General features: G+C 38.9%; 1 protein-coding gene across 2 annotated transcripts in view; it reads left to right on the forward strand.

Annotated features, from left to right (window-relative positions):
- KNDC1 (kinase non-catalytic C-lobe domain containing 1) overlaps nucleotides 1–24,521 on the forward strand; it is a 140,999-nt gene that overhangs the window by 64,480 nt on the left and 51,998 nt on the right. For both annotated transcript variants that reach the window (XR_002104864.1, XM_019556060.1), the window contains exons 5-9: nucleotides 167–284; nucleotides 704–1,737; nucleotides 11,082–11,196; nucleotides 20,891–20,962; nucleotides 21,064–21,125. Coding sequence is in view for 1 of the 2 variants with exons in the window: in XM_019556060.1 (XP_019411605.1) it covers nucleotides 167–284; nucleotides 704–1,737; nucleotides 11,082–11,196; nucleotides 20,891–20,962; nucleotides 21,064–21,125 (1,401 nt within the window). In the remaining variant the exon portion in view is untranslated. The remainder of the gene's footprint in view (nucleotides 1–166; nucleotides 285–703; nucleotides 1,738–11,081; nucleotides 11,197–20,890; nucleotides 20,963–21,063; nucleotides 21,126–24,521) is intronic.

A 24,521-nucleotide genomic window follows, 5' to 3' on the forward strand; every position in this document is an offset into this window, starting at 1 on the left:
AATTTAATGTAAACACAGAATATAGTGCTAAATATAGGAGGGCCCATTATAATAATGTTGTCTTGGGAAGTTCAGATATATTGTTTATGAAAGCATGATCATTTAAAGCCAAAACTTAGTAGTTATTTAGTACACGTTCTAAAAATTTTAACTCTATTGTCTATAGAGTATCATATCGTTATGTGAAGAAAAATTAAAACTTGCTTCCTCAAGTAATATTTGTCGAAGTCTATCTGCCATTGGAAGAAGGGTACTTTCAATTGAATCATTTGGTGCTTCCCAAGGTAAACGTAATATATTTTTCACAATTCCTAACATGCTTATAGAGAAAACAAAATATGCTATTTGTAACTATAATGTTGTACTGTATCCTGCCATTTTGCCTAGAGAGAAAATGGAATTTATTAAACAATAACGTCAACAATCAAATTGTCTGTGGATCCTGTTTCATTTCCAACACTCAATGGAAATAGTTAACTTACTCTAAACAATTTTCCATTCAGATTTGCAGTGACTGTATAAAATTATGCATCCCGACTTAAAAATGACTTGTTTAGAAAGCCTTTTATTTCTCTACTGTATTTCAGGTTCTTAATGACTTGTGTGTATGTGGGGTTGGGGAACATAACAGAGAAGACTTATTAGGAGAGAAAAAATGGTTTAAATATGGTTTTTAATATGAACATCTGTTTTTTGTATCTAGATGGCTGTGATAACATGTGGAATGGAAAAGTGTATCAGAGAAGTTTGGGATCTAAATTGTATTCAGATGAAAAAAACAGTATAGCAGGTGATTCATATACTGTGGAAGATGTGACAGCTAGCTCTTGCAGAAATGCTTCTATAGAAAATGTGTGCGACCAAGAAGATGGTTCAAAGGTAATACATATGGATCTGGATAATGAAAAATCTCAACATTCAAAAACAGCTACTCAAGTTAAAATGAGCAAAGAAGATGACGAGTATGTAATATATGAAGAGAGTTTTGCTAATATTATTTTGGACACACAACCATGTACTATCGACATGGAGAGGGATGTTTTTAAGAAAAGTTGTTTGAGAAAAATGAAAACCTTTCCAAAGCTACCACTCAATGCTACAGATGCAAATAACTTTTTCACATCTATAACAAACAATGGACCAGTAGCTAAGAAAAATCAGTCACTAGCACAAGAATCTCTGTTTGTAGACAATAATAATGAGGTTGCTCCTTTAGAAGGAAAATTTACTCAATTTAATACTAATAATCTTCCAAGAATTAAGCCAAAGAACTTGGAAGTTCTTGCCAGTAACTACCAAGTTACCGATCTTCCATTAGAGGCATCTTGTATATGTACACAGGTCTCTGGCATGAACCTAGAAGAACACATGCCATTCCTTAACAGTAAAAAGAGAACTTTTCTTTCATCCAGTCATACTTTAGAATTTTCTTATGCTACCTCTGATACTCCAAATACTCTTGATACACTAAAAAGCCCAGATCAATCAGCTCCTGGAGCAAAACCAGACAACTACATGGCTCTGGAGGACTGTACTGAAACTTCTCAAGGGTCAAATCAAAATTATTTATCACATTTTAACAAGATGGATTCAGTGTTAGCACCAAATCCCAATGGGAATGGATATGGATCAAGCCTAATTAGTTCTCCAGTAATAAGCAACGGTATGATGAGCGCAAACAATAATGAAGATAATCTTTGTGGAGGCAGTGTGTCAGAAATCAAAAGTAATGAGCAGGTAGTAAAAACAAAATCTTCATTATATAGTTGCTGTCACTTCTGTGGCGAGGAAATGACTTAAATATTATGTATCATCTACTTCCCCAAATTAACAAAGCTCTAGACTACAACTTCACTAATCCACATACTTGACAAATCATAGCACAACTTTAGTCCGTCTCCTTTTCTCACCAAAGATTTAAAATTAAGGGGCAGAAATGAAGTGTCTGATGATTACGTTTTTGTTGTTTAAACATTTTTATGAACTCTATTAATAAGCTTTCTAGTATCTTGCCACATAGCATTAAATTACAGTGGTGGTTAATGAAAATTGAAATTGTTAGTGCAAGCCTGGCCATACTGAAATTGGAGACAAACATTCCACTGACTTCATTAGGGCTGAAGTTTTGCTCTTTTTTGATCTTTATTGTTTCCTTATAACCCCAGGAGAGAAAATATTTCAGAAATTATAGAAATATTGATCTCCTCTATGCTTCTTTATATGTGCCATGATACATTTCTTAAAAGACTTAAATTATTTACATGTGCAATGTTGGATGCGTTGTCCCAGAAAGTTTTACTTCTATAGACAGCCACATAAGCGGAGAGAGTTGATTCCTTCAGTGTATTCTACTTGGTAGTTCTAGCAATATTACCTCTTACCCTTTTCACGGTTTGCATTCTCAGAGTGGACAAGTTTGTTCTCTGACTAGAGGGTTTTCTCTTGTGCCACACTTGAACAGTCATGAGCAACCCATGTAATAACGAAATTACTGACTAACAAGAGGGCGGCTTATGCTTTCCTAGTTTATTCTATGACTTGCACAAAGTGAAAAGACAAATGTTGAGTCATAACTCTTGAGAAATTTGCTTAGTTTTGGGTTTTCTTTTTCCTTAAAAGATTCTCTATGGCAAAACTGCTCAGCTGGTCTTGCCAGTCTCTCTGTGTCCTGGCAGGTAGCCTCTGAGGTATTATAATTTCTTCAGCCGGGAGAGTAGTAGATAATTGACACATGTAGATGCTCTAATGAAACAAGGCTCCTAAAACAGCAGTTGCTATCATGGAGATTTTATATTATTACTTTCTGTTACCCCTCTCCTCAAATAGTCTAAATTCATGAGGGATACCTACTTTGGTGACACCTACTTTCTGTTTAAACCTTGTGGGGTCTCATTTTCTTGGACTTTTGATGAGATTTGATTTCTTTGAGGCAGTTTCTTTTGTCTGCTTTTCTTTGGACCTTCCCTGCTACCATCTCTTAATTTTACATACTCATTAGGGGTAGAGAGAGCTCCAATGCCATTTTCATATCTGTCTTTTGATGCAGTGATACCTCTGGATGTCACTGGATCTTCTGGATAGACATGAATCTGCTGTATTTTATAGATGTGTATACAAGTGTTTTAATGTGTGGCTGACTCATTCTGGACATAAAATGGCAAGTCCATTCACCTGCTTATTTTGCTAATCCAAAGAAATTGGACAAAGGTTCTTTAGAGTCCCAAAGATACTTAGCAGCACACACATACTTTTTGTAGCAGTTCTTTTTTAGTGTACCTGTGCTGATCAGCGTGTTTAAGGATCTATGGAATAGCAGCACCTATATTTCTAATATTGTCCTTTCTTTAGCCTACAGAGGTTTAACAGAAGTCATGGCAAATGTAGCAGCAGCTTTTAGAAGAAAAGGGTTGCAGATATGCTCTCTACTAAATTAGTAAACCTAGAGATACAAACCAATATTCTGACCTTTTTCATTTGTTGCCTACTTAATCTAATATGGGAATGTCAATAGAAATTTTTGACACACAGAACCTCATTCATTTGAATTCACTGACACGCATATTTCTGTCAGTGGAAGGAATGACCAAAGTCAAGTCAGCTATCATACACTTCCAACCATTACAGCTGTTTGTGTATTTAGAGAATGCAGATGCTACATGGCATAGTCTCTTGCTTCAGTGTTGTAGCAAGCTCATTTCAGGCTCTGTCAACAATAATGAATGTGCCAAAGCCAGCTAGGAGCACAAGTTAATCTAATTAATGGGGGAAAAGGTCTTGCATTGCTCTAAAACTTGCATATTGAAATGGAGCTAACGTGTATCGTCATTTGCTGCTGTTTGCTCTAACAGTGCAGTCTGCTTGGGTAGATGAAGACACTTAGAGAAAAATGATCCTCCTCAGAATTAAAGCTCACAAAATGCAAGGTGCTTGATTTGCTTTCCTGAAAATTAGATCAAGAAAGACAGTCCTTGTTTGTATGGCAGCATTTGTAATTTAAACTAAGAGTTCTTTTTCCTGTTGCAATCTTTGGATGAAACCTTTTGTTTGGGCTGAAAGAACCTCCTTTGCCTTAAAAACTACTCATCTTGCATTATAAGAATAAAAAATATGTTCACAGACAGCTTAAGCAGGGAAATGGGCCCTTCATCTTATTGTCATTTGCTGGTAGACAGCTTCCCCTTTGTGGTGAATAACTAAATCACTTGGCCTACCAAACTTATTGGCAAAATTATTGATGAATTTTGCAGGACTGGGATTTCATCCTTGATGTTGCTCCCATTACCGTAACCATTTTAGTAGTATTTACAATCTGATCTGCAAAGAGCATGAGGTTGATGTCTAAGAAGCTGTAGTTGGTGCTAAATAGTCATAAGTAGAAGTTTCTCATTTAGAGACTGACACTAGCATAAGCCTGTCTTCAAAGGAGAAGCTTTACTTTTTAGAGATATTTTTTAAAAGTGAATAATTATGTGTAGCAGCAGAGGTAGTTTTTGTGCCTTGAGGTTTTTGAAACAAGGCAGCCTTTATCTATAAAGCCCTCCACTTCATTTTTTTTTTAATTTTAATCCAAAGTGATCTTAAGTATAAGCATCCTTCATGCCTAAATGCCAAAACCTTTTTTTCTTCCCCCTTCAGAGTTGGTTCTTATGCCCATCTTCCAACAAGGTGTCTGTTATACTTAGTCTGAACACAAGACCTAAGAATTTGCTCATTTACAGCATGGGTACAAAGAAGATGTGAAGTCCATCTGAATGTACTTTCCACCTTTTGGGCTGAATGGGTGATGCATTTCTAGACAAATCCCAAAAAGCTGCTGTTTACCAGACATTATACGAAAGATAAGTATATGCCTGCAAATGTAGTTTCCAATAGTACAGTTACTAGGCTCTGTCCTCCAAATATTCCTTACTGCTTCGAGGGGATACCATACAAGTCCCATCTAGGTAGAGATTAACCTTGTCCACTCTGGAGAATAGGCAGTTTTTCTTACCTGTCAATAATATTTCTCCAGTGGACAATATCTATTTGTGTAATGCCCAAAGCTGTTTCATAATATTGTGTGCTTTACTGCCAATTGGCATTACTAAAAATACTTGCTTGCTTCTGTCCTGGTTCTGCAATGTATCTTGTGAGGGCACTCTTAGTAATTTTTATAATTTTGCATGCCATAAATAAACATTTTTCACTTCAAGCTTGAGTGGGGATCTTTTATTTCTCTAACCAATTTCATTCCAATCAGGTATGTCTCATTTCTAAGTTTGTAATATTTCTCTGTTCTGCAACTGCTAAGGCGAAAGTATGAGAGAGACTAACAGGAACTGTGAGGGCACTTAAACATTTTTCTGTTGGTTACACCATATCTAGTCAAGTGTGACAGAAGTGAAAACCCATCTAGCTAGAGAATGGCATTGACTATTAGAAATACTATTTGCAGGTAAGAAAAATTGTCTATTCCCAGAGTAGTGACATCTAAAATAGGGATAATGTTTTATTTTATTGCTTTATTATGGCTATTTAAAAGATGCCAGTATGTAGTCATATATTACTATCCTTGGCACACTTCCAATAATCATTACCCTACAATGTTTGTGTGTGTAATGCTGTTATCTACAGCTAATAAAACTTACTAAACATTTTTTCTTTAGTTCCTTACCAAGATTACTCTCTCATCAAGAGAGAGAAGTAATAAAGCAAGAAAAAGTCATTTAATATGCAATTGTAGTTATGAAACTGTGGCTTTCATAGTTCCACTGTAATGTAGAATACTTTTACTGAAAACTGAACCGTAATTCATTTTTAACACACAAAGATAAGTTTTAGAAACCTGAGATATAGTTTGAGAAAAATATAAGAATCTAAAACAGGCAACCCCTGCTTAATGCTATTTCGCTTAGCACTATTTCTCTATAACACTCATTTGAAATTGATACCTGATTCCACTTGGTGCTCAGCAAGTTTTGTTATAATGCTTGCTTGGGTCATTAAAAACACTTGCGGTCACCATCTTGGGTTGTCAAAGACTTTCAGTTTCGCTTAATGCTTGTTTTGCTTAACACCCAATTTTTCAGGGACCAATTAAGAGCACTGAGTGGGGGTTGCCTGTATAGAGAAAATGAAAATTTTGTTCAGACTTAAGACGTCAATATTTAATGGTCCAGTATCAAAGTGATCAGAGTAATGTACAATGTTGCACAGTATAGTATGAGTTTGTATACACACTGAATATAACTCTTTTGGATTTGCTTTGCTGAAATTCTCATGAGTATTTTTTAGAAAGGTCATAGACTTAAAACTTTTCTTAAGTACTACTGGCTGTTTGAATCTGTAATGCTTTCAGTCAGATTGCCAAGATTTTGAAATATAGGAAAATTAGAATAGGTAATGGCAAACTCCTTATTTCAGAGTGATATGTGTAAAAGGATGCGATACAAGTCTTTTTTATTCCTCATTTTGAGCATCTGTTCACCAAAACACAAACATATTCAGTGTGAGTTAAGTGAAATTTAAGCGTGGAATTTAACATATACATATGCTTGCATATTCTTACTCAGGAGGGAAGGAAGATGCTAGTTCCCAAACTTTTAAGTCTCAGTGGAATTAATTTACTCTAGGAAGCATATTGTGTGTTCTGATATGCAAATATCAGATATTAAATAATTTACATGAAGAGCAGGGAGAATTAAGCAGATTTTTGAGGGTTTTCCCCTCTTTCCTATTTTTCTTCTCCATAATGTTAATATAGACATGCATGATATTTGGAGCATTCCACTGAGTGGGAAACCACCTCTTCAAGTATCTTAATAATCCAGGAGCATGAGTAACTTTGACATGGATAGTTTTTAAATATTGCATAGCCGCCCCCGCACTTCCCCTCAAAGCAAAATAGCAATGAAGGTTATAACTCCTGTACTTGTACATCCCTTTCTCTGGGACATTTGGCAAAGAAATGCAATAAGCTTACAATACAGATAAAATAACATTCACTAACTTGTAACTTGCCTGCATCTTTTCTTTTTCTGTCCTCCAGCCCTCATTGTTTATCCCATTCTTTTCCTGTGCTTAACTGCTGCAATTGAAAGTACTTCTTGCCTATAATGTACTTTTAATTACGCTTTTGTCTTTCCTTTTCTCTGAGACAGCTTTTCCAATCCCTATGATTCTTGGCTCCTTTTCGTCCCCTGTTCTGTTGTCTGCCATTGCCACTTGCTTTCTCCCCTGTGGTAAGCTTTTTTTCCCCTTTGCTACCCTTATATTATCTTTCTCTTCCTGCTGTATTTAAAAGTCCTTGCTTTCCTCCCTCCCATCATACAGTATATACCTCGGAGGTAATGCAGCATATACCTTGAAGATAATGAGAAAATCAAGTGTCTCTGTTTTCCCAGAATGTGGCTAACATGCATTTTCCCACATTGTTGCAGCCCTTAAGGTAGATCCTAATGCAGCAGACACATATAGGTGGGCTGGGCCATTTTTTTTCTTTTCCCTTTGCTGGTTGTTCCTTAGCTGCTTCTGAGCTGAAAGGCACTTGATATATGGAGCAGAAGAAGCAGTCGGAGGAGTCAAGAAGAGGAAAGGCAGTATCAGCTGTCTGTGCAACAGCTGTGAGAGCCTCTAGAGAAGCAGTTCCCAAGACAGGGATTGCAATGCTTGATTCCTTGGAGTCTACAAATACTCTGTGCCTTCTTAATTAATAGGGTGCAAGGCTTCACTGTTTCACCTGTTTCCCAGTAACTGTCCCATGCCTGTAGTTACCCAATGATAAGTGAAAGCTAATCCTGGGCAACTAAACGCTTCCTCATTTAGGCGTAAGCTGCCCTGGTTTAGTTGTCACAGTGTGGTAGAGTGGACACAGACAGTTACTGTAGAAAGGCTGAGACATTGGTAAGTTCTACCCACTGATAGTTGCAGGCTTATGTACAGTGGCACTTGTATATACAGCCATACTCAATCATGACTCCATGTGGTTGTGCCTAGAAAAAATTGGGAACTGTTCTCTTAGGAAACTTCTGCAGTGTGGGCCAAATCTAATCTGTGGGGCCATGTCATCTGGTCCAGGGGACTCCCCAGAGCTCTGTAAATATGGCCACAGAAAAGGTGACAGCATTAATTGCTGCAGCTCTGGGAGCAATTAATGCTGCAGTAATTTCTCCCACATCCAAATTTCCAGATTTCTGGGGAGCCCCACAGGCCATGTGACAGCCCTGTATGCAAGATCTTTGGGTTAGGCTGTGGCTGGATCTGAGGTGTGGGGTCGCTTCATGGCCAGATCTGGCATGTGGGGCCCAGCCAGGCTGCCACACTGGATCATACCTGCAGACTAACCCCATGTGCTGACCACATCCACAGGATCTGGCCTGCAGACTGGCACCATCCAGCACATGGCACCAGATGGTTGAGCGCCACTAAGATAACACAATACCAGTCTCAAATTTGTTGTCTGTTGCTTACATTGTAACAGCGTTTGGTTTTCTGCATATTGGTTCATATGCGGCAGATTTCATTCTCACTGACTGACTTGTACTCCTTTTCACTTGCACTAGAAATATGTGAAGAGAAGCAGCTGTAGAAGGGCTGATGTTGAAATTTTGAAAATGGGGGAAGCTAGTCATGTTCCCAGCCGCTTAATACCACAGCACTGAGGGAGCTCTAAACATTATTCCATAAGTCCAGAGCACTGTCAGTGCCCTGGTGGTAGTAGCTCCCTAACCCATTATCTTCCTACATTTTCAAAGCTCCTAACCAGTTTTGGGGCTACTACTAACTAGCACAGCCGTGCTGGTGTTTATAGAAGCAACATTGCGTACAGCAGTGGTTCTCAACCTTTTTTAGACTTGAGATGCCTGTTGTTAGAATTGGCACATCTGTTTTCAGTCATTTTTGACTATGGAAAAATAAGAGGTTTTTTTTCTGTTGTAAAGAACTCAGAAAACCACAGCAGGTCAATGTTTTTAACACAGATTTCCTATTTGAAATATCTGGGGTTATCTTGTTAATCATGTTTGCACATGTAACCATGCTAACGTTTTGTGAAACCTTGCAGCACCCTTGAAAAGATCTCCAGGCACCCTTTGGTGCCTTTTTGGATCTCAGTTGAGAATCACCAGCGTAGTTGTCCGGGTTTTCATATTAGCAGACCCAAAACACGCAATCCCTTTGCATCATCAAAGGGTTGGGCAGTTGATCTGCAGGCTTCTGTTAGAAGCCTTAGGCACATTTACATGTTCATTAAGGAACTTTTGCTAATGCACATTAAATTTAGTACCTCCATTGTGAGGTACTAGAAAAAGGAGCATTAGCCTATTTCAATGCACATGATTTTTGTGATGCTTTAATATGCATTAAAATAGATTAATGCACATTAAAGTGCACATGTAAACACGCCCCTTGAAACTGAGGGGAGATGGTCAGTTTCAGGAGAGCTGTGCTGTAGCAGTGGGCACTTAATGAACATTGATTTGTTCCCATTATATTAAACATAGGTATTTATGTACTTTGGATAAGTGCATCTCTTTTCTTATCTCTCTTTCTCTAGAGGCTATGTACTTCAACAGTATTAGGTTCTGCACTCAAGTTTGGACCCATCTCTCCCTGTAGTTAGTTAGATGTGGGTTGTTTGTTTGTTTTTTAATCATGCTACCCTGATTATGTAATGAAGAAAAAAATGGGATATATTTTCACATGGTAAAGACAGGCTGCAAAAACATAACAGTTAAAAATAAAACTTACTGGTTCACCTTTTATTCATATGTTAAAAAATTGTTAGGCCAGTGTATTTACCAAACTTGACAGCTACCTCATGGTCAATGTCAGACTGCCACTAAGATTCCAGGTATGAGATTAATGTGGCTTTCACTTATCTTTCCCTAAGGCAGTGGGGTTTTGCTGCTGATTCTCATAAGAACACTTTTAAAGTGCAATTTCCATCATACTATTGTAATTGCATTATAGTGATGAAAAGCCAGTTTATAGCTCATCAAGGTATGCTGTCATGGCATATATTATGAACAATTGGCTGCAGTAGATGTGAGTACAGGAATATATTTATTTATTTTTGTAAGGAGGTGGTGATATACTGCTATCATATCTGAGGAAACTCAAAATCTTAGCTCTGGCAAAGCATGCAGAAGTTATTTTTGCTGCAGAAAGCACCTATTAAATTAGAGTTAGTATATGCCAAAGAGCATACAAGTGGTAAGCAATATTTTCCATGTCTAGAATTTATTACACTGACTAATAACCTTTTCATGAGGTTAATCCCAAGCAACTGCTGTTAGTGCTCTGTTTAACATGTCTTGTATCACTTCCCAAGCAACATTCTGTTGCACAAAATGTCTAAAATTGCAAAGCACCAACAATGTCAATTCATTATATAAAACAAATACTCATACCTAATATCCTGGGAAATAGTAATACTTACAAAGGAAGAGTAAATATCTATTATATTGCTTCAGTACAATATCTTATTTGTACTAAAATAATGGACCAGGTGTAAAAAACTTATTTCAATGAGCAACTAATGCCATTTTTGTAAGTCAACTTGTCAGCTAAAAAATGCACTTTTGCTTAAAAATAATACTGACATTTCTTCTGTCAATGTTGCTTAACTTCTTTCACAGAAGAAGAGATTTTCATGCTGTCTTAAGGTAAGACCTATAATGTAACTGTCAAGGTAAAGCGGGATTTGTTTCCTTCCAAAACTGCACAGCTTAGATGGTGTTTCTAATGATTCATTATCACTGATGTGCTGTAAAGAATCTTTCTGTTGTGATCAGCCAAGAAAATATCAAACAGTTTTACGTCTCCAGACAAAATTTCACCCTTTTGAAATTGAATTTGAATTGCAATTTTTATTATACACTTCACAACTTGAAACTCATTCATACATTATTAGAGCAAAGATTTTTTTTTAAAGGAAAAATAACAATACTTATTAACAGTAGTTGGAATAAAACACCTCCCAATGCTTTGTGAAAGTTTGCATTTAATTTAGGTTACTTTTTGGTAAGTGTGTTTTATAAGCATTTTAATTTTAGAAATATTGTTGTTATAACTTTTCTCCCTCCCTCACATTTTATTTTCAGTGGCTGTCTCTGAAACTACTTTTGTCTTGGCATGGTAAGCCATTGAAAGACTATGAACTCTGGGCATTATGCCATGAATGCTTGCTTGCACTGCAGACTTGTACTGATTACCCAGGTAGTGTCTTTTACTGTTTCTTTAGACTATAAATGTGTATTAACTGCTTAATGTTTTACTTAGATTGCTGATGAATCTCTATATGATGGGTTTTTTTGCTCTGTGTGAATAAATACATAAATTATGTTTCTTCTGTAATTCAAATGAATCCTGAAATTATAAATGACTGTGGTTAACGTTAAATTTTTATGCTGTGAATGTAAGCTTCAATAATGTAGACAGTATTGGAAGAAAGTGTGTGGGTTTTTTTCTCCCCTCCTGACTTTGGTGTATGAGTAAATTAATCCTTGATATCTAAAAATGGAATAAATCAGCTTAGAAATGTTAGGAGTGAGAATTCATTATATGCTGTTAGGAAGCCTTCATGCCAGAGGAAAGAGAGGCTCTAAGCCTCTGCTTGTTGTCTTGCCATCCTGGATTTGTTTGGGACACCTGGTGTTGGGGGCCCCTTTAATGTATAGCTGCTAGAGATGTGGGTTTTCCAGAAAATTTTCCAATTCAAAATTTTCTGGAAATTTTTCCAATGCCCGACATAGAGCGTGATCTGTTTTAGCATGTTTATTTGACTTACATTTAGTAAACAAAACTAAAAAAGTAACCCCATGTTAATTTTATGTCCCCAAAGCCACAAGTATTTGAACTGAAATATTTGATTCGTAAAAAAATTAAATACAGCACACTTAACGTGGTTAAATGTTATATTCAAACAAATTCAAAGCTTTATGTGGAAAGAAATTATTTTTATTGGAATACTTTTAAAAATGTAAAGACGATACACAGTAGCATGTACTTCCCTTGCATTGTTTGTTTTAATTTAAGGGGAAAAAAGGAATGCACTGAAAACTGTTGACGCACTAATTTTAGCACACCCAAAGAACTGTTCATGATATGCTGTGGTTGTCCACTCATCTGCTTCAACAGTGTTTAACTCTCTTCCACTGAGGTCATTGAGGCACCTTCAGTATCACTGTCACTAGCTGTAGAATCACTTGCGTGACTTATTAGTTCCATTTCAGAATCAGATTGAGGCAAATCTGATTCAGAACTACTTGAACCATGTTCTCTTTCGCTAAAGGATGGTTTTACCAATGAGTCTGTGGGTAAGGGTAACTTATCACACTTCATCTTCACTAATTGTGCTTCTGACTGATTCTCCAGCAGCAAGAGATTTTGAAATAGAAACAAGCTTAGCGGTGTGTTCATTTGTTAGTCTGCTCCTCTTTTTTGTCTTGATTGAGCTGAAAGCCTTCCAATTCCATTCACAAGAAGCTGCTGTTGGTGGAATACTTTGGCTCCTTAGAGCAATCCTGGACAACAGTCAAGTGTTACAGTATCCCTTCCACCATGTAAGAGGAGATGTATTCTCTGCTGCCCACCAAATGATGTCTTTGCTCCAGAGTTCTTTCTCTTGTGTGGTACTCAGCAATATCTGTTGTCAAGGCTATTTCGTCAATGTTGGGGACATTCTTAGCTACTTCCATAATTGTATCAGGAGCCGTAGATAATTCATCTTCTGATAAATGTTGTCCTCTGTGTTGAGGATCTAAAAAGCTTGCTGCCAGGTGAACTGGATGAGAGCAAAACTCAGATCTGTTAGTAAACATTTGTTTTACTTCTTTTTTGGGTAGAGATGAAAAAGTGAAAAGCTCAATTAAATTTTCATTCAGTTGTTTGAAAATCTCTGGAATATTCTTAGTGTATACTCTTGGAAAGGCTTGGTGTATCACCTTCAAGTTTCTGAATTGCCATTAAAACTGTTAGTAGCAAATTGAATGCTCCTTGAACTTCAACCCAGAACACACCATTGTCAAGACTCTGCTTCCAAATGTTCACGGGAATAATCTGGCATACTGTGTCATCTATTGAAGCACACTGCAAACGGTTATTTGTGCACAGTAAACTATGTAAGCACTAGGAGTGTGTGAAAGAGGCCTTATTTGATTTGGATTTGGATTCGGCCCGAATCAGGGACAGTGATTCAATTCGTTGATTCCAGTCACTGTCCCTGATTCAATTCAGTCGAATCTGAAGATTCAATGCTGATTCAGAGAATCAGCAGTTCAGACATAGACACAGCTTTAAATGTTTTTTTTCTACGTATGTTGAGGTACCGGGGGTGGCTCATGAATGCTGCAATACTAGGGCAGGTGGAGCGTCCCACAGGAGCACGGGGGGTGGCCCTGCATGCTCAGCGGCAAACCCCCAAGTGGACCAGAAGTACTTTGGATGCAGGGTGACCCTGGGTGCCCCCCCCCCGGACCCAGGAGGCACCCGTCACTGAGCCGGGGGGGCGTGGGGGGACCCCCAGCACACTCTCCGGTGGACTCGGAAGTGGGCCGGAAGTGTTTCTGGTCCACTTCCAGGTCTGCTGCCAGTGCAGTGGGGAATGCTCTGTGTATTGCAGCATTCACGAGCCACCTGCTACCTAGAGGTATGTAGAAACAATATTTACAGCTGTGTCTAGGTCTGAATTGCCAAATCTCTGTGAATCAATTTCAAGGGTTCCGATTTGATTCTAAGAGATTAAAGGGTCCTCTGATGTGATTCAGATTTGGAGATTTGGCCACTGAATTGGGCCAAATCTCTGACCGAAGCTTCGCACAACCCTAGTAGACACTTTGTAGCCAAGCCCCATGTAGTGTCTCCTGACGATAAAAGTGCACTTTCCTTCCCCTGCTTCTCTTTCCATAATTTCTTCAAAGTCTGATTAGAAACATGATGATTGTGGAATACCTTCACAATTGCTTTGCAGTTTGCCAATATTGTCATCATTGTATTCACACTTTACCATGTCCTTTGCCAGAAGATTCATCCCATGAGCAATACGGCCAAATACTATTAAATGCGGATACTTTGCCTTTCACTTTTGCCATACAGCTTTCATGTTACTCACATTATCAGTTACAAGGGCTTGTGCCCTGGAGGGACCTGTACTTTCAGTCTCTTTGCTCAGTAGTTTGGCTATGTATTCACCTGTATAATGAGAAGATTTGGTAACAGTTGCTTTTAGGAATATTGGTTCAGCTGTTGCTAACATAATGTTCAATAAAGGATTTATGTATATCAGCCCACTGATCTGACATCAGAGTCAGGGATTCTGCTTGACCAATCCTTTGAATAACCATTGTTTGAACTCTGTCATACTGTCTATCTAATAGAGAATGTGATATGCGATAATGTGACGGTAACTTATATGATGGGCGAATTAGTTTGTGACGTTCCTTCCAATAATTGATTTTTTCAGTTATGGAAAGAGGTGTACCACTTACAAATATAACTTGAGCTAATGTCTCACTTGCTTTTTTTTTTTTTATCTTCTTTTGACATTTTGTCCACAAAGCTTGACAAAAAGCTTGACTGTCTTGAACAGCTACTCGTTAGGGGCATGCGAAGCTTCAGTTGCCGATTCGATTTAGAGAAGATTTGACCCAATTCAGAGACCGAATCACTGAATCTGAATTGAATCAGGAGACAAAAAACCCCTCGGAAACATTCGGAAAAAGGTTTGGAGGTTCAATGATTCAGAAGGCAGTCTTGCCAGGAAACAGAAACTAATAATAGGGAGGGGTAGCAGGGGAGGAAAGACTGACATCTGTAGCTGGTCAGTGACTGTGATCTTTCCCTGAGTCCCCTTTCAGTCGCAGTGCACTGGGGGAGGGATGTTGAAACAGCACATTATCCTCTGTCTACAGCCTTTCTGTCCCTTTTGTGAGCTGTTTCTGCCTGAGCACTGGGAAGGCCCCCTGTTACAGGCTACCATCCCTGCTGTTTTCATCCTGCTGTGCCTTAACACATGCACAAAGTCACAAATGTTACGCGTTTTGCTTTCAGGAGTTTGAGGTGTAGTGCCACAGAAACCCCTGCACCTACCTCCTTCAAACTTGGCAGCCTTCATGCCCTCAGAAGGGGCTACCATCTCTGTTGTTTTCATTCAAATCTGCCAAACAGTGACAAAATTATAGGTAATTCAGCTATTCCCCATTTATAGTTTATGGCCGAATCACTGAATCTCTCCAAATCACTGCCGAATCTTTCAAAGCTGATTTGGAAGAATTGTTTCTGACTCTGATCCAAACCTCCAATTCAAATCACTGTTCTCTGAATTGGCCGAATCTGAATTGAATACTTCCCTATTTACACAGGCCTACTACTCATGGTGGATCACATATTTGGTGACAGTGATCTTGAAAGTGAGGATCCTGCTGCTTCTTCCCCCAGACCTGGCAGCTAAACATTTTCATTCTCCATTTTTTGCAAATCTGATATTTCACTTGAGCTACCAAGTTCCTGCAACAAAAGGAGGAAAATGTTTTTATTTTAGCCTATCCTAGTTTGGCCTCATCTATCAGAAGGAGAAGAAGCAGAAGGGAGCTTCCTACCACCCTCTCTGCCAAAAAGAACACTCTGCTGCTCAACTTGCTGCTCAGTTGCCCTGCGACTACAGAGCAAAAAGGAAGTATAGTTTGGCCTCTGCAATCAGCCAGAGGACTAAGCTTACTCTTCTGGGTTGAAATAGTTAACTATTTATTATGTCATTTAAAAAATTATATAGTGTTAAGTCTAAGCCACTTTGGGTTCTTAGTGCAAGCAGAAAAGCAGGATACAACAATTTTAAATTTAAAAAAATAATCCAGAGTTACATTAATAACTTTTAAAATTACAATGTTTTAAAACTATTTGGATGCTAGTGGTGCTAGATAAGCTATTCTGCTATGTGGTGTTTAATATATTCATTTGTTTACTTACATAAGATTCCTGAAGTACACTTTTCTCAGATGATGTTCTTCCACCAGTTGGTTGTTAGCTTTCTGTATATGGATTGTACTCTTTCAGGACAGTTTTTACATGTTATTAAATGTTCCTTCATTTTTGTTGCGTTATTAGCATACTCCTGCCCGCAATATTTACGTCTAACAACTTTCTTCCTTTCTTTAGTGGCTTGAAATTCACTGTAATGATGCCCCACACTAGTTGGTTTTTTTTTCCTGATTAGGCATTATGATGACTACTTCAAACCAAAAGCACTAAAAAACTAACAGATCTTATGCAAACACTTCCAACTTTCCCAACTCAAGAAAAGAAATGAAACGCTGCTCTGAGTGTTTTGCTGAACTGAAAGTGAAACACAAATTAATCTGTTTTAGTTTTGGTTTTGTTCTCATTTGCAGGCTAAGATGAAATAAGAACTTTAGCTTTGGTTTTTATGTGACCTGCACAGCCAATTAGGTGAATTCAGGACTTGATTTTTGGTTTGAAGTATGTGAGTGTATTTATCCTCCTGTTTATAAATCAATTATATATACTCTCTCACACACTTCCTAGGGATAATCACCTGAAAAACATTAATTACAACTTTGAAATGGCCAAACTTGCCTAATATTGCATTGGAATTTATTCATTGTTACTAATGAAGCTTATGAGACAATGAATTTTAGAAATAGAAAATTTCTGACAGAAAAATAAAGCACTGGAAAATTTTCCAGAACATTTTGCATGGAAAATTATCCACCCCACATCTCTGACATCTGCCTCACTGAAATCTCAACCTTGCTGTGGCACTGCCCATGGTACATTCATAATGCCAGATTCCAGAAGAATATTATCAGAGGGCAGCTTTACCTATTCTTTTATAGGTTACAGAACTTCATCCATCCAGAAACAGGCATTTTAAAGTCCTTTTATTCTATGCTCTCGGTCTAAGATGGAATAGAGAGACTGAAGTGGAGAGAGGATTTCATGAGTGTTCTAAATTTAAAGATAATATCAAATGATCATTATGCTAATATAAGCTGCAAAAGCTTTTTCTGAGACAAAACAGAGGCTTCCTTCCACGCACTCTCCTTTGCTTTTTCTTGATTTAAAAATTCCATTTACACGGTTGGAAATGAGCGGTGCAGGGTAGGGGACAAATAGGAGGAGGGGCAGAAGCTATGGCCCAGACTCAGATTCTGGACTGGGCCAAAGCCAGAACCACAGCAACTGTCTACGTTGTACTTGAATCCATGTTGAATGGGGGAAGTGGAGAAACTAGTCTTAGATTTGGATAAATATAGAAGTTTTATGTGCCCTTCAAGCCCTGTCACTCTTCCTCACAGCATTAAATAACGGTACTGCTATAGAGAGATTATTTCAGTACTATAGTACATAGTTCTTACGTTTGGAAAGACTTCAAAACACTTTGGATACAGTCAAGTGTATCCTAATATAATATGCTTAGCCAGTCTGTACTCATGGTGTTTCCAGAATAGATGAGTCTTTAAGATAATAAAGTAGATTTGTGGTTTGGGATCTGTACTTTGCTATCTTATAAAAATGAAATCAACAGTTTAGATATTAAGGTTGTGACACACAAACCAATGAAGTGAGGTAACTTCTATAATATCTTTTAGTTTTTGTTCATCTTTCAGGGTGTGATCTTAAACTAAATCTTGTTCTTCACATTTAAAAGCCTTCTGTTTCTTTGCCAATTCATAGAGAGGGATTTTGGTGTTGAAGAGTATGTCTCTGCCCTAGAATGCCTTAAAGATTCTCAGAAGTAGTAGAAGAAATATTTAAAACTGACTATTTTTAATAATCTTTGAATAGTTCTTCCAGCATACCCTTTTAAATTATCATTTAATTTATTTTCATTTTTCTTTCAGTTGAATGTTATGTATTTTAAGACCTTTTTGTTTCAATGTAGGCATGCAAGTGATTAGGTGATGTGTGATGATTAATTATAGGAAAATGGAGATCTAGAGACAGAGATGGTCAAAGCCATTAAGTGTTCATATCCGGACACATTAAAAAGAACAATTTTGTTAATAAAATTCCTTTTTAGGAAAGACTTCCCCTTTTCCCTTTTATAAAATAGGAAGTAGTCCAAGTACATATCACAAGCCATATTGAAAAATACATCATCAAAAAAATTTACAACCTGAGAGTTTCAGATAGAATTCTTTTTATCTTGCTTGGCACATGCAGAGTGTGATGTTAGAAAAATACACAATTAATAGTACTTGTACTGTCCATTATATACTGTTATGTAGGGAAGTAATACATTTATTTTTAATGTGTATATAGACCCATTTACAGTAGCTTCATTGTTTAACAGGCTTAGTCCAGAACTGTTATGAAAGAAAGCTATTTTGCTGTTTGAAAAAAAATATGCAGTGCAGAGTTACTGACTATAATTGAAGATCATACTTGCAAGAGTACTTGATATATAAGTAGCCCTAAAATCTAGATCCTACAAGCTTTTCTATGGGAAGACCCTCACTGACAGCCTTTGGGATGTGTTTTGGGGTGCCTGATATCTATATAGATTAATTTATAGTTCGGGACCTGAGTTCCCACATAAATATATCTAGACCACTATGATAAACTAGTGTGTGCAGCCTGTTCCCTGGCCCCCACTTCAAGACCTACATATTTTTAAAGTTAAAACTAAAAACCCATAAGAGGCACTAAATAAGGCTTTAACAACATGGTGCTACAATTTTGTATTATAATTCACAATGAATCAGTAAGATTGCACAAGCAAATTGAAAAAAAATGTAAGTTTGCAAATAATACTTCTGTCTGAATTATTCCATCTGAAAGTCTCATATCTACTAATCCATGAGGTTACTGTAACTAAAATAAATTACCGAAAACAGTTGGGATTTTTTTCCCCCTGTAATTTCAATTTTGCACATTTGGTTGCACATTCAGTATAATTGCCTTCACTCATTTATTGGTCCACTGCAGCCTATTGCACAAGCCCAGTGATACCACTTGCACTGCCCTGTAGCAGTGTTTATGGGGCAATTCTTCTAGTTAAGCAAAAGGGTTTTTTTCTAGTAACAGCAGCAATAAAACTGAACCAGAGGCATAGCAAGCTCCTGTACTGCCCTGGACAGTGTGGGGTGGGAGGGGATTCTTACCAGCCCCAGCTCCCTCCACCCTCTGGTGGCAGCAGCTGCTGCTGCTGCAGTAGCAAGGGAACAGGCTGCTACAGCTGAGGAGCAAGCTTGCTGCACCAGGAGCACCAGACTGCTACCCCTCCCACCCCCTGGAAGTCTTTACTTTTTCTTATCAGATTAGGACTAAGGGTCTCATCCTACAAATGTCTGTAGGAAAAACTTGTCTTCATTAAGCCTATTTATGTGCATAAAGCTATATGAACATGAGGACTTGCAGGACTTGGCTCTAAATCTTAAAATTCCCTAAGGAATTGTGGATCAAGCTTGCTGCCAGACATGCATACAGTTGCCTTTCCGGTAGGAATGCACTGATAAAGATCGTCTTGCCTGATACAAATAGCCAAATATTCACCAGGCATATCAGCTGATACCAATCTGAGAACAGATTTATAGGAATGCAGCCAGGCAGCGTAGAGAGCAGCACCCTGCATGTAAGTCTGTGGAAACAAAAGGGTTTGGGGGAGAGAAGGGGCATGTGGGGGCAGATCAAGGCCCCCACAGTGAGGGAAGGATGGGTTGGGGCAGGGGCTAGCCCTGGGGGCACTGCCCAGCCAGGGTTGTGAATGGGACCCTAGGGCTGGGGTGGGGAGTGGGATGGAGCTGTGGGCAGCTCATCCAGGAGTTCAGCATCCCATTTAAAAATGGTGGTATTGGCACTTGAACGAAAGCTTTCAAATAAACTTTTGTTTAAGCAATGCCACCATCATATGTAAGCACAGGGACAATTCGAGAGCTGAGCAAGGCAAGGGCAGATGCAAGCTGCCAGTTAAAGGTTTGGGGCTCTCCACCCTGCTGCCTTTTCCCTGGGAGCCCCACATTGGCCACGCAGCTCTTGTCCAGCTGGCAGTGAGAGGCACACCTTGATGCTTCCACTGTTGTTGGGTTGGCAGGGGATGCATAGCCAGCATGGGGCTCCTGGGGCAAAGGCAGCAGAATGGAGAACCTCGAGTCCACAGCAAGCAGCCCCCATCTGCCCTCACCTCATACACAAATCTGGGGGGCACATGCCCCCCATATAGCCCCTGGGGGTGCATGCAGTTGCAGGTAGCTGCTCCCTCCATGCTCCCTGGACAAGCTGCCCATGGCTCTGTCCTACTGCCCACCCCAGTCCTGGGTTCTGTTTATCACCCTGGCTGGGCAGCACTCCCAGCCTCTGCCCCAGTCCCACTCTCTCCCTCACTGTGGGGGCCTCAATTTGTGCCTGCCCGTGCCCCTTCCCTTCCCCTCCACAGACTTACCTGCAGGGCGCTGCTCTCCACACTGGCTGCATTCCTGGCCATGTGCATGCTGCAATTGTGTGCATGCACGTAGCACCCAGGGCCCCAGCCAGAAGGCACATTCCATTTATTGGTACTTTGTTAGCTACACTGGCCCAAAAAAGCCAATAGCCATTAATGTTATTTTTCCTTTTATCAGTGCCAATCTGATATGCCACTAATATATTGGTGCACCTCTATTTTACAGCATTTTGTTCAGCCCCTTGCACACTCAATTTTATTCTGCAGCAATTGAAACCCTTGGCATTACATCTTGGAGTAGTTTTTAACTACTTTACTTTATTACCTGGTTTGTGTCACAAACTCAGTTTTATTTAATTGTTTGCACAAAAACTTTATCTGTCCTATCATGTATGAGTGCCACTATTTAATTTTTTTGAACAGTATTTAATAATTATTTGCCACACCAGTAAATACAACTATTATTCAAAGGGAATGCTTTGTTATAATTATGGTTCTCTTGCTGTTTCACAGCGTGTTTATGTTTGGACTCGGTTCTTATTGACTGCCATGGAAACATTCTTTTTGCACCTCCAAAAGATGAAGGTAAATTGATTAAGAGCATATTTTTATTTCCTTTCTGTTTTTGCAGCTGGAAGGACAGCATATATGTTATTTCTTGGTTTTGCTTTTTCTTCTTTTCTTAGGATCTTATGACACATTTTATTTGGCTCCTGAAATTGATGAAGAGGATATTGTTACTGAGAAGGTAATGCCACAGGATGCGAGGTATCTTGCATGTGTGTAGCTATATATCTTCTAAAAAGACAGTTGTGTAACCTCTTCTTTTTATTGAGGCTAAATATTCCAACATTCAAGGACTAAAGTATCAAATGTTTGGGGCATGGTGGTGGCATGTATATGTAATACCCCTCCATGGGGCACTAACTGCTGCTGGTGGCAATTTGTAGAACCCGAGGGCACCAGCTAGACCCATCCTTTTGGGTTCCTTTAGGTTAACGAGAAATCTCAGCATCCTGGTATGGGGATACCTCCAGTAACAGCACTCTGACAGAACAGGTAGCTATTTACAATATTTATTATTTACATTCTGTATAGATATGTACAAATATATATTCAGATGTTTACGTACGCACATATATATTTGTATACATACACCACTATCTATTCTAAGGTTGAATTCATAACTCAGTTAATTTAAGGAATAGTGCTAATGAACATCAATGCTTATAAATATGTAACTTTGTAACAACACATATACTCATATAGGTAGGTGATCACACCCCTGGTAGAGCAACAGTAGGTCTATTCCCCATATAGTAAGGCAACCTGTGCGTCCAAAACCCAAAAGAAACAAAAAGGGGACATCCCATCTTTGCGTAAAATGCTACAGTCCCAGTGGATCTGTGGTAGACACCCAGAATAACAGCCTTTCAGTTGACCACTGTGGTCTTGAAATCACTTTAGTTCAGGCAAGTGTAATCAGGTGGGAGCGATGGGAGCTCCCTCAATGGCCCTGGGGCTCTACTCCTGATACCAGCTGGTACCCTTGCTTGGCCTCCTGTAACAGAAACAACTTTCTCCCCATGACACCCCTTTAGACCCCTCAGACAGGGCTGCTGGGTCTACTTTCCTGGTTGTTCGCTCCCAGAGTCCTCCTTAATGTTCAAGTTTAGTGCTTGCTTCAGGGGGCTCCCCCTCCTGTTGCCCTCAGCTGCACTCCCCTCTGGGCCCCACTTTAATCAGACCCAGGACTCACCTCTGGGCTCTGCTTGCTTCCCTCACTCACACAACTGGTGGCTCAGCACCTGCAGCCTTCCACACTCGCTGTTCCAGCACCCCAATGAGATCCCTGCTGCAACCCCCCGGCGGGTTTTTTCTTTCTTTTTTTGTTTTCAGTTCCCCAACCATCTCCGATGGCCAACCTTCTGTACCAGATCTCCACGGCCAGCCAGTCCTGGCTACGAAATTCCAGGTCTCTGAGAGGGGCCCTGTTTCCCAGGCCTGAAAGTATAATTCCCTCAGTCCTTTCATTCTGGTGTCCTCACAGGGACAAAAATCTCCCAGGCTCAGCCCGGGTTTTTGCACACCACAGGACACCCCCTACCCCTTCCTTCTGTTGCATATAAAATTGTAGAGTACTCTTCCCCTTTTCTTCCATCTACTAATCTCCAAATGTTGGAGTATCTATTAAATATATATATAGTCTTAATAGATTCCTATCAGTTAATTTCTTAAGTCACTTTACAGTGGAAATGGCACTGAAGACGTGTTTCAAAATTCGGTAGTTAATGATAAAACATGTTACCTTTTTTTGTTTTAACTGTTTCTGCAACAAATATGTTTAGTTTAGAAGCAAGATTTTTTTAAATTCAGCCCTACAAACTCCTATTTATTCTGAAACTCAATAATAACAGGTGTAGCACATCATTTTCAGCTCTGATGGATACCTTTGCAAATCCATTGCCCTTCACTAGTCAGGTGTGCAAGTTGGCGTAGACCGAAATTCATACTCTTTTGTGTCTGTCCTGTGCAGAGGAGCACAAACTTACAATTTTTTTCTTTACCAATAGTTAACATATGACTAATTCTTAGTGGATCTGTGTGCACAAGATACTACATTTGAGTAGTTTTCAGAATTTCACTCAGTTCATAAGAAATTGATATCCTGCAATGAGAAAAGAAAAAACTGCTTTTGAATTTTACTTCAAGCCAAGTTTTGACTTGTCAACCTGGCTGTAAGAAAGAAAAAAAAAAGACCATTTTTTTTCTTTCTTTTATTGACTCAAATATTCTTTTCTAACTGAGTGAGTGGCTTTAGTGTGGGCAAGAGGCTTTTCAAAATCTTCAGGGCTCAAGCTGTGGTTTGAACTAAACCTGAAACTGAAGATGTCATAAGAAGCTGGAAAGTCAGGATCCCAAGGCCTGCCAGTCTTCCTTCTTTTATTTTTTTCCTTTCAAATATTTAAAATAAAAAATCTTTCTTTTCCAGGTGTGCATGTTTGTGTACAAGAAGTTGAGGAAGGACAGGGAAAATGAAAAAATCTAGGGTAGCTATCCACCTCCACATTGTGGTGGTGGAATTACCATTTCCACCACCTTTTGTATGAAAGGTTGCCCATGTTGATTGCATAATATTACCTTTCCTAATAGATGTGCCCCTATCACTTTGTGTGTCTATTTAATACAACATACGCATCACTTTAATCTCTGTGTACCTGTTTACCTGTAGGATTTCCTGATGGAATGGCTCCTTAATGGGATCTCTTGCAGATAATGTGATATTTTTAGGAATTATTCCCATTTCCTTCCCCCTGTCACTCCCATTTCAATAGCTATTTAAAATCTTAAAAGAACACATACAAAACAAATCATGATTTTTTTTTTGCCATTGAGCTCGGGATTAAACTTTGTTTTTTAATCAGCTACAGAACATAACATTCATAATTTTTTAAACCATTGCCAGAATTTCCAAGAGTTTTTGTTCTAGAAAGAGGACTCTTCCACTTATTTCCTTTGTCCTTAGATCTGAATCAGAGGACATAGCTCTTTCTCAGTGCTTACACTCAAGTGCTTTTGAAAGCTGATAAGTTCTAGTACAGAACAAATTGGAAGCAATTGTTCCATAACACTTAGATGCCAGAAAATTGCTCACACCTAAGGCAAACTGACCTGGTCAGTTAGAGCATAAATAGGTTGTACCTCCTGTACCTGCTAAATCAGGTATTTGATGATTACAGTGTGGCAGTTGTGGTGATGCCAATCACATTAAGTGGGTTGAATAGTCATTTTAAAGGAAACAGAAAAATGGTTAGCCCTGTTAGGGGTTAGCATCTGACGAGGTAGGCCTACAAAAGCTCTTGCCTTTCTGAACCGGTTAGCGTCTAAGGCCTTTGACACGTGTTATTTTTGTGATCAACTGTTGCTCCCATGGCAACAACTGATTGAAACCGAAGACAGCTGTAGCTGCTGGTGCCTGTGGGTTGCCTGCGAGCCCTTTAAAGTCAGCAAAATCTGAGCGGTCGCAAAGCTTCTCGTGTGTGGATGACCTCTACCTGACTCAGGATGTCTATGGGCCAATGAGAGGCAAAGCACTGCTTGACCTGGTACTGGCTACAGGGGATGACCTAATCGGCGACCTAGT

The sequence above is a fragment of the Crocodylus porosus genome, unplaced genomic scaffold (assembly GCF_001723895.1).
Source record: "Crocodylus porosus isolate Cpor-Errol unplaced genomic scaffold, CroPor_comp1, whole genome shotgun sequence".
NCBI lineage: Eukaryota > Metazoa > Chordata > Crocodylia > Crocodylidae > Crocodylus > Crocodylus porosus.